General features: G+C 38.9%; 1 protein-coding gene across 1 annotated transcript in view; it reads right to left on the reverse strand.

Annotated features, from left to right (window-relative positions):
- Mpp7 (MAGUK p55 scaffold protein 7) overlaps window positions 1-14,617 on the reverse strand; it is a 239,318-nt gene that overhangs the window by 77,297 nt on the left and 147,404 nt on the right. The window contains exons 4-5 of the mRNA XM_075970767.1: window positions 8,495-8,572; window positions 5,674-5,754 (exon numbers count right to left, since the gene is read on the reverse strand). Of these exons, the coding sequence (XP_075826882.1) occupies window positions 5,674-5,754; window positions 8,495-8,572 (159 nt within the window). The remainder of the gene's footprint in view (window positions 1-5,673; window positions 5,755-8,494; window positions 8,573-14,617) is intronic.

Consider the following 14,617-nt stretch of genomic DNA (forward strand, 5'->3'; position numbering starts at 1 on the left):
CACAAAGACAGGCACCTACTCAGAGTAAAGGGCTGGGAAAAGGCTTATCAAGCAAATGGACCCAAGAAACAAGCAGGTGTGGCCATACTAATTTCTAACAAAGTTGACTTCAAACTTAAATCAATCAGAAAAGATAGAGAGGGACATTTTATACTCATAACAGGAACAATTCATCAGGATGAAGTCTCAATCCTGAATATCTGCGCCCCTAATATAAAAGCACCCACGTACGTAAAGAAACATTACTAAAACTCAAGGCTGCCATCAAACCGCACACACTAATAGTAGGAGACTTCAACACTCCTCTCTCATCAATGGACAGGTCAATCAGACAGAAACCTAACAGAGAAATAAGAGAATTAATGGAGGTAATGAATCAAATGGACTTAACAGACATCTATAGAACATTCCACCCAAATAGGAAAGAACATACCTTCTTCTCTGCAGCTCATGGAACCTTCTCGAAAATTGACCACATACTCAGTAACAAAGCAAACCTCCACAGTTACAAAAATATTCGTAACCTCCTGCATCTTATCAGACCACCATGGATTAAAGTTAGAATTCAACAACGATGCTACCCCCAGAAAGCCTACAAACTCATGGAAACTGAACAGTCAACTTCTGAACCACACCTGGATCAAGGAAGGAAGAAATAAAGAAAGAAATCAAAGTCTTCCTTGAATTCAATGAAAATAAAGAAACAACCTATTCAAACTTATGGGACACTATGAAAGCAGTCCTGAGAGGAAAGTTCATAGCACTAAGTGCCCACTTAAAGAAAACAGAGAAAGCACACATTGGAGACTTAACAGCCCACCTGAAAGCTCTAGAAAAAAAAGAAGCAGACTCACCTAGGAGGAGTAGAAGACTGGAAATAATCAAACTGAGGGCGGAAATCATCAAAATAGAAACACAGAAAACAACCCAAAGAATCAATGAAACAAAAAGCTGATTCCTAGAGAAAATCAACAAAATTGATAAACCCCTATCCAAACTAATCAAACGGCAGAGAGAGAATATGCAAACTACTAAGATCAGAAATGAAAAGGGGGACATAACCACAGACACAGAGGAAATTCAGAGAATCATTAGATCTTACTACAAAAGCCTGTATGCCACAAAACTGGAAAATGTAAAAGAAACGGACACGTTTTTAGATAAATACCATATACCAAAGTTAAACCAGGACCAGGTGAACAATCTAAATAGACCTGTTAGTCGCGAAGAATTAGAAGCTGTCATCAAAAACCTACCTACCAAAAAAGGCCTAGGACCAGATGGTTTCAATGCGGAATTCTACCAGAACTTCCAAGAAGAGCTTATACCTATACTCCTTAATGTATTTCACAATAAAGAAACAGAAGAGTCATTGCCAAATTCCTTTAATGAAGCTACAGTCACTCTGATACCAAAACCACACAAAGACTCAACCAAGAAAGAGAATTGTAGGCCAATCTCACTCATGAACATTGACGCAAAAATCCTCAACAAAATACTGGCAACCCGTATCCAAGAACACATTAGAAAAATTATCCATTATGATCAAGTAGGCTTCATCCCGGAGATGCAGGGCTGTTTCAACATACAAAAATCTATCAATGTAATCTATCATATAAATAAACTGAAAGAAAAAAATCATATGATCATTTCATTAGATGCTGAAAAAGCTTTTGACAAAATTCAACATTTCTTTATGATAAAAGTCTTGGAGAGATTAGGGATACAAGGGTCATACCTAAATATAATAAAAGCTATTTACAGCAAACCGACAGCTAACATCAAACTAAACGGAGAGAAACTCAAAGCCATCCCACTAAAATCAGGAACACGGCAAGGCTGTCCACTCTCTACATACCTCTTTAATATAGTGAAGTTTTAGCAATAGCAATAAGACAGCATAAGGGGATCAAGGGGATTCGAATTGGGAAGGAAGAGGTTAAACTTTCATTATTTGCAGATGATATGATAATGTACATAAGCGACCCCAAAAACTCCACCAAAGAACTCCTAAAGCTGATAAACACCTTTAGTAATGTGGCAGGATACAAGATCAACTCCAAAAAATCAGTCGCCCTCCTATACACAAAGGATATGGAAGCAGAGAGGGAAATCAGAGAAGCATCACCTTTCACGATAGCCACAAATAGCATAAAATATCTTGGGGTAACTCTAACCAAGGAAGTGAAAGATCTATTTGACAAGAACTTTAAGGAATTGAAGAAAGAAATTGAAGAGGATACCAGAATTGGAAAGATCTCCCTTGCTCTTGGATTGGGAGGATCAACATAGTAAAAATGGCAATTCTACCAAAGACAATTAATAGATTCAATGCAATCCCCATCAAGGTCCCATCAAAATTCTTCACAGATCTTGAGAGGACAATAATTAACTTTACATGGAAAAACAAAAAACCCAGGATAGCCAAAACAGTCTTATATAATAAAGGAACTTCTGGAGGCATTACCATCCCTGACTTCAAACTCTACTACAGAGCTTCAGTATTGAAAACAGCTTGGTATTGGTATAAAAACAGAGAAACTGACCAATGGAATCGTATAGAAGACCAGGTTTTAACCCACAACCTATGAACACCTCATTTTAAAAGTATACAATGGAAGAAAGAAAGCATCTTCAACAAATGGTGCTGGCACAACTGGATGTCAACCTGTAGAAGTATGAAAATTGACCCATATCTATCACCATGCACAAAACTCAAGTCCAAATGGATCAAAGACCTCAATATCAGTCCGAGCACACTGAACTTGACAGAAGAGAAATTGGGAGGTATCCTACAACATATGGGCACAGGCGATCGCTTCCTATGTATAACCCCAGCAGCACAGACATAAGGGCAACATTGAATAAATGAGACCTACTGAAACTGAGAAGCTTCTGTAAAGCAAAGGACACTGTCACTAAGACAAAAAGGCAACCCACTGACTGGGAAAAGATCTTCACCAACCCCGCAACAGACAAAGGTCTGATCTCCAAAATCTATAAAGAACTCAAGAAACTAGACTTTAAAATGCTAATTAACCCAATTAAAAAATGGGGCACTGATCTGAACAGAGAATTCTCAACAGAAGAAGTCCAAATGGCCAAAAGACACTTAAGGTCATGCTCAACCTCCTTGTTCAAGCTCCTAGAAGCTGTCATCAAAAACCTACCTACCAAAAAAGGCCTAGGACCAGATGGTTTCAATGCGGAATTCTACCAGAACTTCCAAGAAGAGCTTATACCTATACTCCTTAATGTATTTCACAATAAAGAAACAGAAGAGTCATTGCCAAATTCCTTTAATGAAGCTACAGTCACTCTGATACCAAAACCACACAAAGACTCAACCAAGAAAGAGAATTGTAGGCCAATCTCACTCATGAACATTGACGCAAAAATCCTCAACAAAATACTGGCAACCCGTATCCAAGAACACATTAGAAAAATTATCCATTATGATCAAGTAGGCTTCATCCCGGAGATGCAGGGCTGTTTCAACATACAAAAATCTATCAATGTAATCTATCATATAAATAAACTGAAAGAAAAAAATCATATGATCATTTCATTAGATGCTGAAAAAGCTTTTGACAAAATTCAACATTTCTTTATGCAATCAGGGAAATGCAAATCAAAACAACTTTGAGATATCATCTTACACCTGTCAGAATGACTAAAATCAAAAACACCAATGATAGCCTCTGCTGGAGAGGTTGTGGAGGAAGGGGTACCCTCATCCATTGCTGGTGGGAATGCAAACTTGTGCAACCACTTTGGAAATCAGTGTTTCGGTTTCTCAGGAAATTCGGGATCAACCTACCCCTGGACCCAGCAATACCACTCTTGGGAATATACCCAAGAGATGCCCGATCATATGACAAGGGCATTTGTTCAACTATGTTCATAGCAGTATTATTTGTTATAGCCAGAACCTGGAAACAACCTAGATGTTCTTCAATGGAAGAATGGATGAAGAAAGTGTGGAATATATACACATTAGAGTACTACTCAGCGGTAAAAAACAATGACTTCTCAAATTTTGCATGCAAATGGATGGAAATAGAAAATACTATCCTGAGTGAGGTAACCCAGACCCAAAAAGATGAACATGGGATGTACTCACTCATAATTGGTTTCTAGACATAAATAAAGGTCAGTGAGTCTATAATTTGATATCCTAAAGAAGCTAAATAAGAAGGTGAACCCAAAGAAAAACATATAGCTATCCTCCTGGGTAGGGGAAGTAGACACGATTGCCAGGCAAAATATCGGGATCTTAAGGGTGGGGTGGGAGGGGGGTAAGGGGAGATGGGGAGAGAAAAGTGAGAAGGGTAGGATGGGGAGAACTTGGGGCAACGGGATGATTGGGATAAAGGAAGGTTGGATAGGGGAGCAGGGAAGCACATATCTTAATTAAGGGAGCCATCTTAGGGTTGGGAAGAGACTTGTACCTAGAGTGGCTTCCAGGTGCCCAAGGTGAGGTCCCCAGTTAGTTCCTGGGGCAGGTGAGGATAGGGAGCCTGAAATGATCCTATCCTATAGCCATACTGATGAATATTTTGCATATCATCATAGAACCTTCATCTGGCTATGGATGGAGATAGAGACAGAGACCCACATTGGAGCACTGGACTGAGCTCCCAAAGTCCCAATGAGGAACAGAAGGAGGGAGAAGATGAGCAAGGAAGTCAGGACCAAGAGGGGTGCACCAACCCACGGAGACAGTGGGGCTGATCTATTGGGAGCTCACCAAGGCCAGCTGGACTGTGACTGAAAAAGCAGGGGATAAAACTGGACTCTCTGAATATGGCGGACAATGAGGGCTGCTGAGAAGCCAAGGACAATGGCACAGGGTTTTGATCCTACTCATGTTCTGGCTTTGTGGGAGCCTAGCCAGTTTGGATGTTCACCTTCCTAGATATGGACGGAGGGGGGAGGACCTAGGACTTACCACAGGGCAGGGAACCCTGACTGCTCTTCAGACTTGAGAGGGAGGGGGAGAGGAGTGGGAGGAAGGGGAGAGGAGTGGGGGGAGGGGGGAGGAGTGGGAGGCTGGGAGGAGGCGGAAATTTTTTTTTCTCAATAAAAAAAAAAAGAAAGAAAAAGAGCAGCAAAACTATGATTCTCCTTCTCCAGATACATCCATCTGGAGGAAAGATAAGTGATAAAATTACAAAGTTGGTGAAAACAAGCGACCTGAGGTCTGGTCACCAACGTTCTGTAATTAACTTATATTTGAAACTGCTCTGGCTCTATAACATGGAATGACATCATGAAACATGAACTGGTAAGAATAGGGAGTGGGAGATGCTAAGGAAGGAGGAAAAGAAATGTTGAAATCCTCCTGTAATCAAGCACTGTCATCAACGAGCCAAGCAGAGTAATCCAGGCCAAAGTCACACCGTGTAGTGTGCCCACTACAGCAAATGGAAACCTGATTTTCAAACCAAATCAAACTTGTCAGTGCTGATTCTGAACTGCAGTTACAGTCCTGTACAGTTTAATTTCGTCATCATAATCTTTAAGAAGCTCAGTTCTTTCTCCTCACTATGATTTGGGGTATTGGGACACTACACTATTTGAAGGAGCATGTACGTGGAGATGCAGGCTCAAAGTGCCTTGATCACAAGCCCCCTGAACAGCACCCTTTGAGAAGATGCAGTGTGCTCTCACCTTCACGTTGGGGTTTGACAGCAGTTTCAGCAGTTCTCTCATCTCACTGCTTAGTGGCTTGTTCTGTAGCTCTTCAGCCAGCTGCAAGGGAGAGGGCATGGATGTGAGTGACAGCTCGCAGAACACCATCAGGTTCACTGTGTCACGACTGACTCTGGTTTGCTCAGTGCCATTGCTTTCCAGAGCATCAGGATAAGTCACCAGGAAAAGAAGCAGACCATCAGCCTGTGCTCTTCTTTCCAGGCCCACAGCAGACCAGATCCAATCCTACGCCTAGTGCAGCTGGAGCAATACCATCAGCCAGTTCGCCTTCTGATTTACTGCCAGGAGGGCAAATCCCAGCACTTCATCTGCCTGCGTGAATGGTCTTCTGCATGCAGACAAAGGGCCATTTGTATAAAGGACTGGATCAGCTTTGACAGTGCACAAAGAAGAAAAAAAGACAACTTCTGAATGAGGTGGTGAAATCCTCAGGACTTCCAGAAACCCACAGTAGTTATGCTGTTCAGAGCTGGGGTAAAAAGAATTCGAATGCTCCTCACAGAATCAATGGCCTGCAGCTTTTACTGTTCTGTACACAGTCTTGGCTCATAGTTAACAGTCTATGAAGTCTATGAAGTCTATTAACTACAAGCCAAGTTCACCATGAATGCATATCAGCTCATAACAACTCTGGTACCAACAATATCAGTGGTACTTTTCTGTAACCATGAAGAAGGCCTACCCGTGGGTTCAAAAGAAAAGACTGGAATTTTGAACCTGATTCCTGCTCTCCACTAGGAGATGTGGAATGTTCTCACCATAAAGAAGCATGCTGAGGTGGCAAACAGGCTTGAGTTGATCCTTATGAAATGTGTATGTGTGTGCAAAGGTACTAAACCACACCCATAAATATATTTAATCACCATTTTCTGATTATAAAAAAAAACAAGGTAAAATATAAAATGAGAACTTCCTAGTAAAATTACTAGTCAATTTTAGGCTGTAAGAAATAGACACAGACACATTTAGAACAAGATTCAAACAGTACAAAAAAGTTTAGAATCATGAAATTTATGGTGTGTTATTAGAATATATATTCAATATCTCTTCTTAAAACACAACATGGAACCAACATTTGCCCCTACTACCCCCATCATGCTGGCAAGACAAGGTGGTTCTTAGCTATGGGAAAGGAGCTTTCTGTAGATGGAATGTACAAAAGAAACAATCAGATGAAATTGATAGATTTATCAATTGCACTAACCTATGCAAGCAGCTCTTTACTCTTACATACATGTGTTTTAACATTAGATCTACTACTCCAGTGAATTAAACACCATAGTTTATCACAATGACACAGATTCTAATGTGTGTTTATTTCTGGAGACTATGGAGCGTGAGTCCATGGCATCGCATCTGCTTGCTACACACTCTGATGCCAAGTGATAGTCCCTGCTTTGGATTCTTTTCATTTAACAAACAAAAGCAAAACTGGGGGCTGGAGAGAAGGCTCAGCAGTGAAGAGTGTCTATTGCTCTTCCAGAGACCTGAGTTTGATTCCCAGCACCCACATCAGGCAGCTCACAACCACTTGTAACTTTGGGGAACTGGACACCTTTTTCTGGTGCCTGCAGGCATGCACATATGCCTGTGCACACATGCCTGCATGTACACAGACACACACACATGCACGCACATACACAAATAAAAATGGTAAAAATAAATCTTTAAAATAAGTTGCTATCTTTTGATTGGGAGGAGGCATTTGTTTCCACACAGGCATTTCCAAACCTCTCTATGCTCTGTGTTTTCATAATTGTTTTTAAGGCTTATTTGAGTTGCAACTGCAGCAACTCATACAACTATCTTTACACCTTTATTCACCTTTAAAAAGTCTGGGTTCTATGTTACACAATTATACTTCTTTACGTGACATGTTAAAACAAACTTGTGTCTGCAGAGAAACAAGAGGGACAAGCCTGAGGCTAAGCAGACCCGCTTGGATGTTAGCTGCAAAGGCTTTATTTCATATATGAGGTTCTAGAAATCTGCTCTGGCAGATATTGAATAGTTTGTGATATAAGACCCTGAAATTCTGCAACACTGAATTATAGTTTGATTTATACAATGAAAGCACAACTGAAGAGCAACAAATAAGCTGGACTCATCACTCCCACACACCAGCACACACACCCCTGTCTAGCTGTGCGCCCTTACAGCTTATCCAGGTGTGTTCTCAATTCATCCGAGGCTGAGAGTTAGCAGGAGAAATCAGCAAGTGAGTTCTCCTTCCCCAGGTTTAAAATAAAATTATAGCGACAGGAAATTAACTACTCCATCAATGCCAAATGCTTCTAAATTTATTTTTTGGTTATGAAGGTAATTTGGAATAGTCTAATATCCATAAATCATTACTATACTCCATAATCCATTTTAAAAACAATCCTGCCTTTTATGGATTTAATATGCCCAATTCCTTTCCTAGTATCTGTCATTTTTGGTACTGTCAGCAATGTAACTATCTCATTTGTCTTTATTTCTCCAAAGCATTCTCCTTGTGTGACTTTCACAGAACACTGATGCCAGACAGCTTTTTACTGCATAAAATTTAAAGCCTACAATTTCTATTACATAGTCACCAAGGCATAATACCAGGATAGCTTTAGGTACAAATTCAGAAAAAGAAAGTAGATAGGAATCTACACAGCATCAGCACATGCTTGGCGATGACAGGGATTTGGGAAACATTTGTGACTTCTTCCACCTTTCACTTAAAGGGTAACACACATCTGTCTGCCACGGGGTAAGTCCTGCTTGGAACCAAGAACGGCACACTTACATCATCAGCCAGGGCTGCTGCCCCATGGAGAATGGGCACTGGACTCTGCTTCTCATAGTAGTGAAGTTTTTCATGAATCTGGAAGAAAATGAGAGCAGTATGAGTTCACCTGCTGGCAAAGAATCATAAATACCTAAATACTTTCACTACTGTGAAGAGAATCAGATCTCCCCAAATTTTTAAAGTCATATGTTCAAATCAACCTAGAAGATGGAAGATGTGTCTCTAATCCATCAATTACTACCAAAAATCAAATGGCAAAAGCATCCTCAAACAGAGCACGTAAAAGCACTAAACCTCTGCTTCTCCTCCTAAACAGAGCCCACTGATAGTGAGCTACACTACCTAAATATTTCAAGTTTCATTTATAGCTTATACTCCCACAAAACAACAATAAAGATAAGCAATCTAGCAGCCCTAGTCCGACTGGCTGGACTGCAGAGGTGGCAAAGTGGGGAAAGCAGCCTCTGAGGGCTAATGAAGCCAGGCACACATGTACCTTACCCAGGATGGGTTCCGACAACCTACCTCCCCACCGTCACTGTTGTCACTGCTCCAAATCAAATCTCAAAGAAACTAAAGGGATTTTCCTTGAGCTCAGACATTTTCACTGTTTAGGTTGATAACACCATGTTCCATACTACAAATAACAGGTAAATAATATTACAAAGTAAAACCAATCCAGCTGCCAGGTCTCATCACCATGACCCAAGATACATGCACAAGAATGTATGCAGAATTAGGCAACCAAGTTTCCTTAAAAATATTTGGGCTGGAGAGATGGCTCAGCAGCTAAGAGTGCATACTGCTCTTGCAGCAGACTGATGGGGGAGAGTCTTCTGTTTTGTGTTAATTTCATTGGATAAATAAAGAGACTGCCTTGGCCCTTTAATAGGACAGAAAATTAGGTAGGCGGAGTAGACTGACGTCATGATTCTCCCATTCCAGACAGACGCAGGTTAAGATCTTTCCTGGTAAGCCAGCTCATGGTGCTACACAGAATCTTAGAAATGGGTTAGATCAATTTGTAAGAGCTAGCCAATAAGAGGTTAAAACTAATGGGCCAAGCAGTGTTTAAAATACAGTTTCCGTGTAATTATTTTGGATAGAGCTAGCCGTTGGCCGGGAGCTAAGCGGTAGGAAGTGGCCCGCCGCTCCACACAACAGCAGACTCAAGTGGAAATCCCAGAACCCACATCAAGTATCTCACAACCACCTGAAACTCCAGCTCCACCACCTCTGCCTCCATGGCCCTGATACATGCACATACCCACATACACAAACACATCCACATATATAGACATAAAATTATAAAATAAATCTTTTAAAATATGTTGTGGTATAGGAAGTAAAACCTTCTTTGATCAGTATGTGAAGTGACCATCCTCATTTATGTTTTTTCCTTAGCATTTAAAATACTTTTGAACTCACTTTAGCCTACTCTTGCTTATAGTTAAGAAAACTATTCTCTCCTGTGTTTGAAAAACAATGTCTCACCATCTCCTGCTAATTATAGTTGAAGTTAGCCAACCCTTTGTAGGAGTCTGCAAGAGAGATTTTCTTTTGATTGACTAGACGTTCCTGCTGAGAGCAGATCCTATTACTTTTGGCAACTTGGTATAAAAGGTAGGACATCAGGGAAAGGTTTGTGAGAGTTATGGCATTACCAGAATGAGCAGAGTAAAATGTTTTTGAATTTAATATCTTGGAGCATTTAAAGTTTAAGTGTTTATCACAAATTGTAAGGAATGTAAAAAATGGAATAATTTTTAGGAAACCAGAAAATTGTGATTTGAAACAAAACTCAGGCATCCTGAGAGCTAAATTTATTTTATTTAAACAATTATCTAGCACTAGTCTGCAGGACACTCACTACATTAAAGTTTTATAAAACTCACCTAGCTTTACTATAGCCACTTCTCAGAATGCTTCCTACAAGAGTAAATACTTAAGAGGCACATCTTTAATCCCAGCACTTAGTAGTAACACAAGGTCAAGTCATCTTCAGCTATACAGGGTGTTTGAGGATACAACTGTCTCAAAGAAACAAATAAAAGAAGGTTCATTTTTATGTGCAACAATTTTTTCCCCCAGTAAACTTTCTTCTTTATTACAAAAATACTAAAAGTCTAATGGAGTAAAGATACAAGACTGATAGTAAGTCCCCTAAAGGAGGAATGTAAGTAAATCCTCAAAGCAACATAGCTTTAAAGAAAATAATAACATGTATGTTAGTATGCTGAGCGGGAGGACAAGAGTAGCTGCTAGAAAACACAGGAAATGAACTGAATCTGAAAGAGAAGTGCATAGTGTAAGAAGACATCACATGAATGAAAGGTTAAATAAACCTCAGCTGTGAATGGACTTCATAAATATATTGAGCTGTACATTTTTCTCTGCTTCCTTCCCTCCCTCTTCCTACCCTTCAGCCATCTCACAAGGTCCCCATGCTCAAAATTTCCTCAGGAGATCTTGTATTTTATACTCCCATGTAGATTAAAGCTATGTAAGTCTCTCTTAGTGTCCTCACTGTTGTCTAGGTTCTTTGGGATTGCAATTTATAGGCTGGTTTTCTTTACTTTATGTTTAAAAACCACTTATTAATGAGTACATATGATAATTGTCTTTCTGGGTTTGGGTTACCTCACACAAAATGATGTTCCATCCATTTGCCTGCAAATTTAAACATGGTTTTTTTTTTTTTTTCTGCTGTGCAGTACTACATTGTGTAGATGTACCACATTTTCCTTATCCATTCTTCAGTCAAGGGGCATTTAGGTTGTTTCCAGGTTCTGGTTATTTCAAACAATGCTGCTATAAACATAGTTGGACATATGTCTTTGTGACACAATTGAGCATCCTTTGGATATATACCCAAAAGTGGTATTACTGGGTCTTGAGGAAGGTTGTTTCCTAATTTTTTGAGAAACTGCCACACTGACATCCCAAAGGGCTGGACCAGTTTGCACTCCCACCAGCAATGCAAAAGTGTTCCCTTTTACCCCACAACCTCTCCAGCATAAGCTGTTATCAGTGTTTTTGATCTTAGCCATTCTTACAGGAGTAAGATGGAATCTCAGATTTGTTTTGATTTGCATTTCTCTGATGACTAAGGATGTTGAACATTTTCTTAAGTGTCTTTCAGTCATTTTAGATTCCTCTGTTGAGAGTTCTCTGTTTAGGTCTGTATTCCATTTTTTTTTATTGGAGTATTTGTTCTTTTGATGACCAATTTCTTGAGTTCTTTGTATATTTTGGAGATCAGACCTCTGTTCAATATGGGGTTGGTGAAGATCTTTTCCCATTCTGTTAGGCTGTCATTTTGTCTTGTTGACCATGTCCTTTGTTTTACAGAAGCTTTTCAGTTTCAGGAGGTCCCATTTATTAATTGTTTCTCTCAGTGTCTGTGTTATTTAGGAAGTGATCTCCTGTGCCAATGAGTTCAAATGTACTTCTGACTTTCTCTTCTATGAGGTTCAGTGTGGCTGGCTTTATGTTGGGGTCTTTGATCCATTTGGACTTGAGTTTTATGCATGGTGATAGATAGGAATCTGTTTTCATTCTTCTACATGTTATGCCAGTACCACTTGTTAAATATGCTTTCTTTTTTCCATTTGATATTTTTTTCTTCTTTGTTAAAGATCAGGAGTTCCTAGGTGTGTGGATTAATACCTGGGTCTTCATTCAGTTCCATTGGTCCTCCTGACTGTTTTTTTTTTTTCTTCCAATACCAGGCTGTTTTCACTACTGCAGCTTTGCAGTAAAGTTTGAAGTCAGGGATTGTGAAGTCTCCAGACTGTCGTTTATTATACAGGATTGTTTTAGCTATCCTGGGTTTTTTGCTTTTCCATATGAAGTTGAGTACTGTTCTTTTGAGGTCTGTGAAGAATTTTGCTGGGATTTTGATGGACATAGCATTGAATCTGTAGATTGCTATTTTTACTTTGTTAATTCTACCCCCAAAACCGTGGGAGATCTTTCCACCTTCTAGTGTCTTCTTCAATTTCTTTCTTCAGAGATTAAAGTTCCTGTCATACAAGTCTTCCATTTGTTTGGTTAGAGTTACTTTGAGATATTTTATGTTACTTGTGGCTATTGTGAAAGGTGATCGTCCCCTGATTTTTTCTCAGCCCATTTATTAACTGTGTACAGGAGGGCTACTGATTTTGTTTTGTTTTTTTGTTTTTTTCTGTTTTAGTTAATCTTGTATCCTGTTACATTACTGAAAGTGTTTATGAGCTGTAGAAATTCCTTGGTAGAATTTTTGGGTTCGCTTATGTAAACTATCATATCATATCATCAGCAAATACTGAGAGTTTGAATTCTTCTTTTAGGATTTGAATCCCCTTGATCTCCTTTTGCTGTATTATTGCTCTAGCTAGGACTTCAAGAACTCTATTGAAAAGATATGGAGAGAATGGGCAACCTTGTCTTGTTCCTGATTTCAGTGGGATCGCTGGGAGTTTCTCTTAATTTAGTTTGATGTTGACTTGCTGTATATTGCCTTTATTATATTTAGGTATGTTCCTTGTATCCCTGCTCTCTCCAAGACCTTTATCATGAAGGGATGTTGTATTTTTTCAATAGCTTTTTCAGCACCTAATGAGATGATCATGTGGTGTTTATTTTTCAGTTTGTTTATATAGTGGATTACATTGACAGATTTTTGTATGTTGAACCATCCTTGCATCTCTGGGATGAAGCCGACTTTATCATGGTGGATGATGGTTCTGATGTGCTCTTGCATTCAATCTGCCAGTAGTTTATTTAGTATTTTTGCATCAATGTTCATGAGTGAGATTAGTGTGTAACTCTCTTTCTTAGTAATGTCTTTCTATTGTTTGGGTATCAGGGTAATTGTAGCCTCATAAAAAAAGTTTGGCAATGTTCCTTTTGTTTCTATTGTGAGGAACAATTTGAGGAGTGTTGGTATTAGTTCTTTGAAACTCTTGTAGAATTATGAGCTTAAACCATCTGGTCCTAGGCCTTTTTTTTTTTTTTTGATTGGGAGACTTTTGATGACTGTTTCTATTTCTTCAACAGTTATAGGTCTCTTTAATTTGCTTATCTGGTATTGATTTAATTTTGGTAGGTGATATTTATCCAGAAAGTCCTTTAAGTTTTCCAATTTTGTGAAGTATAGGCTTTCAAAAGATGACTTGATGATTCTCTGGATTTTTTTTTGTGTGTGTATGTTTGTGTCTGTTGTTATATCTCCCTTTTCATTTCTGATTTTGTTAATTTGGATGTTCTCCCTCTGCCTTTTGGTTAGTTTCGATAAAGGTTTGTCTGTTTTGTTGATTTTCTTGAAGAACCAACTCTTTGTTTCATTGATTCTTTGTATTGTTTTCTTTGTTTCTATTTTGCTGATTTCAGCTCTCAATTTGATTATTTCCTGCCATCTAGTTCTCTTGGGTGAGTTTGCTTCTTTTTGTCTTAGAGTTTTTAAATGTTCTGTTAATGCAATAGTGTGGGATTTTTCCAGCTTCTTATGTATGCATTTAGTTCTATGAACTTTCCTTTTAACACTGCTTTCATTGTGACCCATAAATTTGGGTATATTGTGTGGTCATTTTCATTAAATTTTATAAAGTCTTTAATTTCTCCTTTTATTTTTTCCTTGACCTATTGATGACTCAGGTGAGCACTGTTTAATTTCCATGTGCTTGTGGGCTTTCTGGAATTAGTGCTGTTGTCAAATTCTAATTTTAAGCTATGGTGATCTGGTAAGATACATGGGGTTATTCCAAATTTTTTGTATTTATTGAGGTTTGTTTTGTTACCGAGTATGTGGTCAATTTTTGACAAGGTTCCATGAGGTGTTGAGAAGAAGATATATTCTTCTATGTTTGGATGGAATATTCTATAGATGTCTGCTAAGTCCATTTGAGTGATAATATCAGTTAGTTCTCTTATTTGTTAACTTTTTGTCTAACTGACCTGTCCAGTGATGAGAGTGGAGTGTTGAAGTCTCCCACTATTAATGTGTGGGATTTAATGTATGATTTAAGCTTTAGAAGTGTTTTGTTTACATATGAGGGTGCCCTTGTATGAGGGGCATAGATGTTCATTACTGAGATTTTCTCTTGATGGATTTTTCCTGTGACTAATATGAAATGTCCT

Source organism: Microtus pennsylvanicus, chromosome 4 (genome assembly GCF_037038515.1).
Source record: "Microtus pennsylvanicus isolate mMicPen1 chromosome 4, mMicPen1.hap1, whole genome shotgun sequence".
Lineage (NCBI taxonomy): Eukaryota > Metazoa > Chordata > Mammalia > Rodentia > Cricetidae > Microtus > Microtus pennsylvanicus.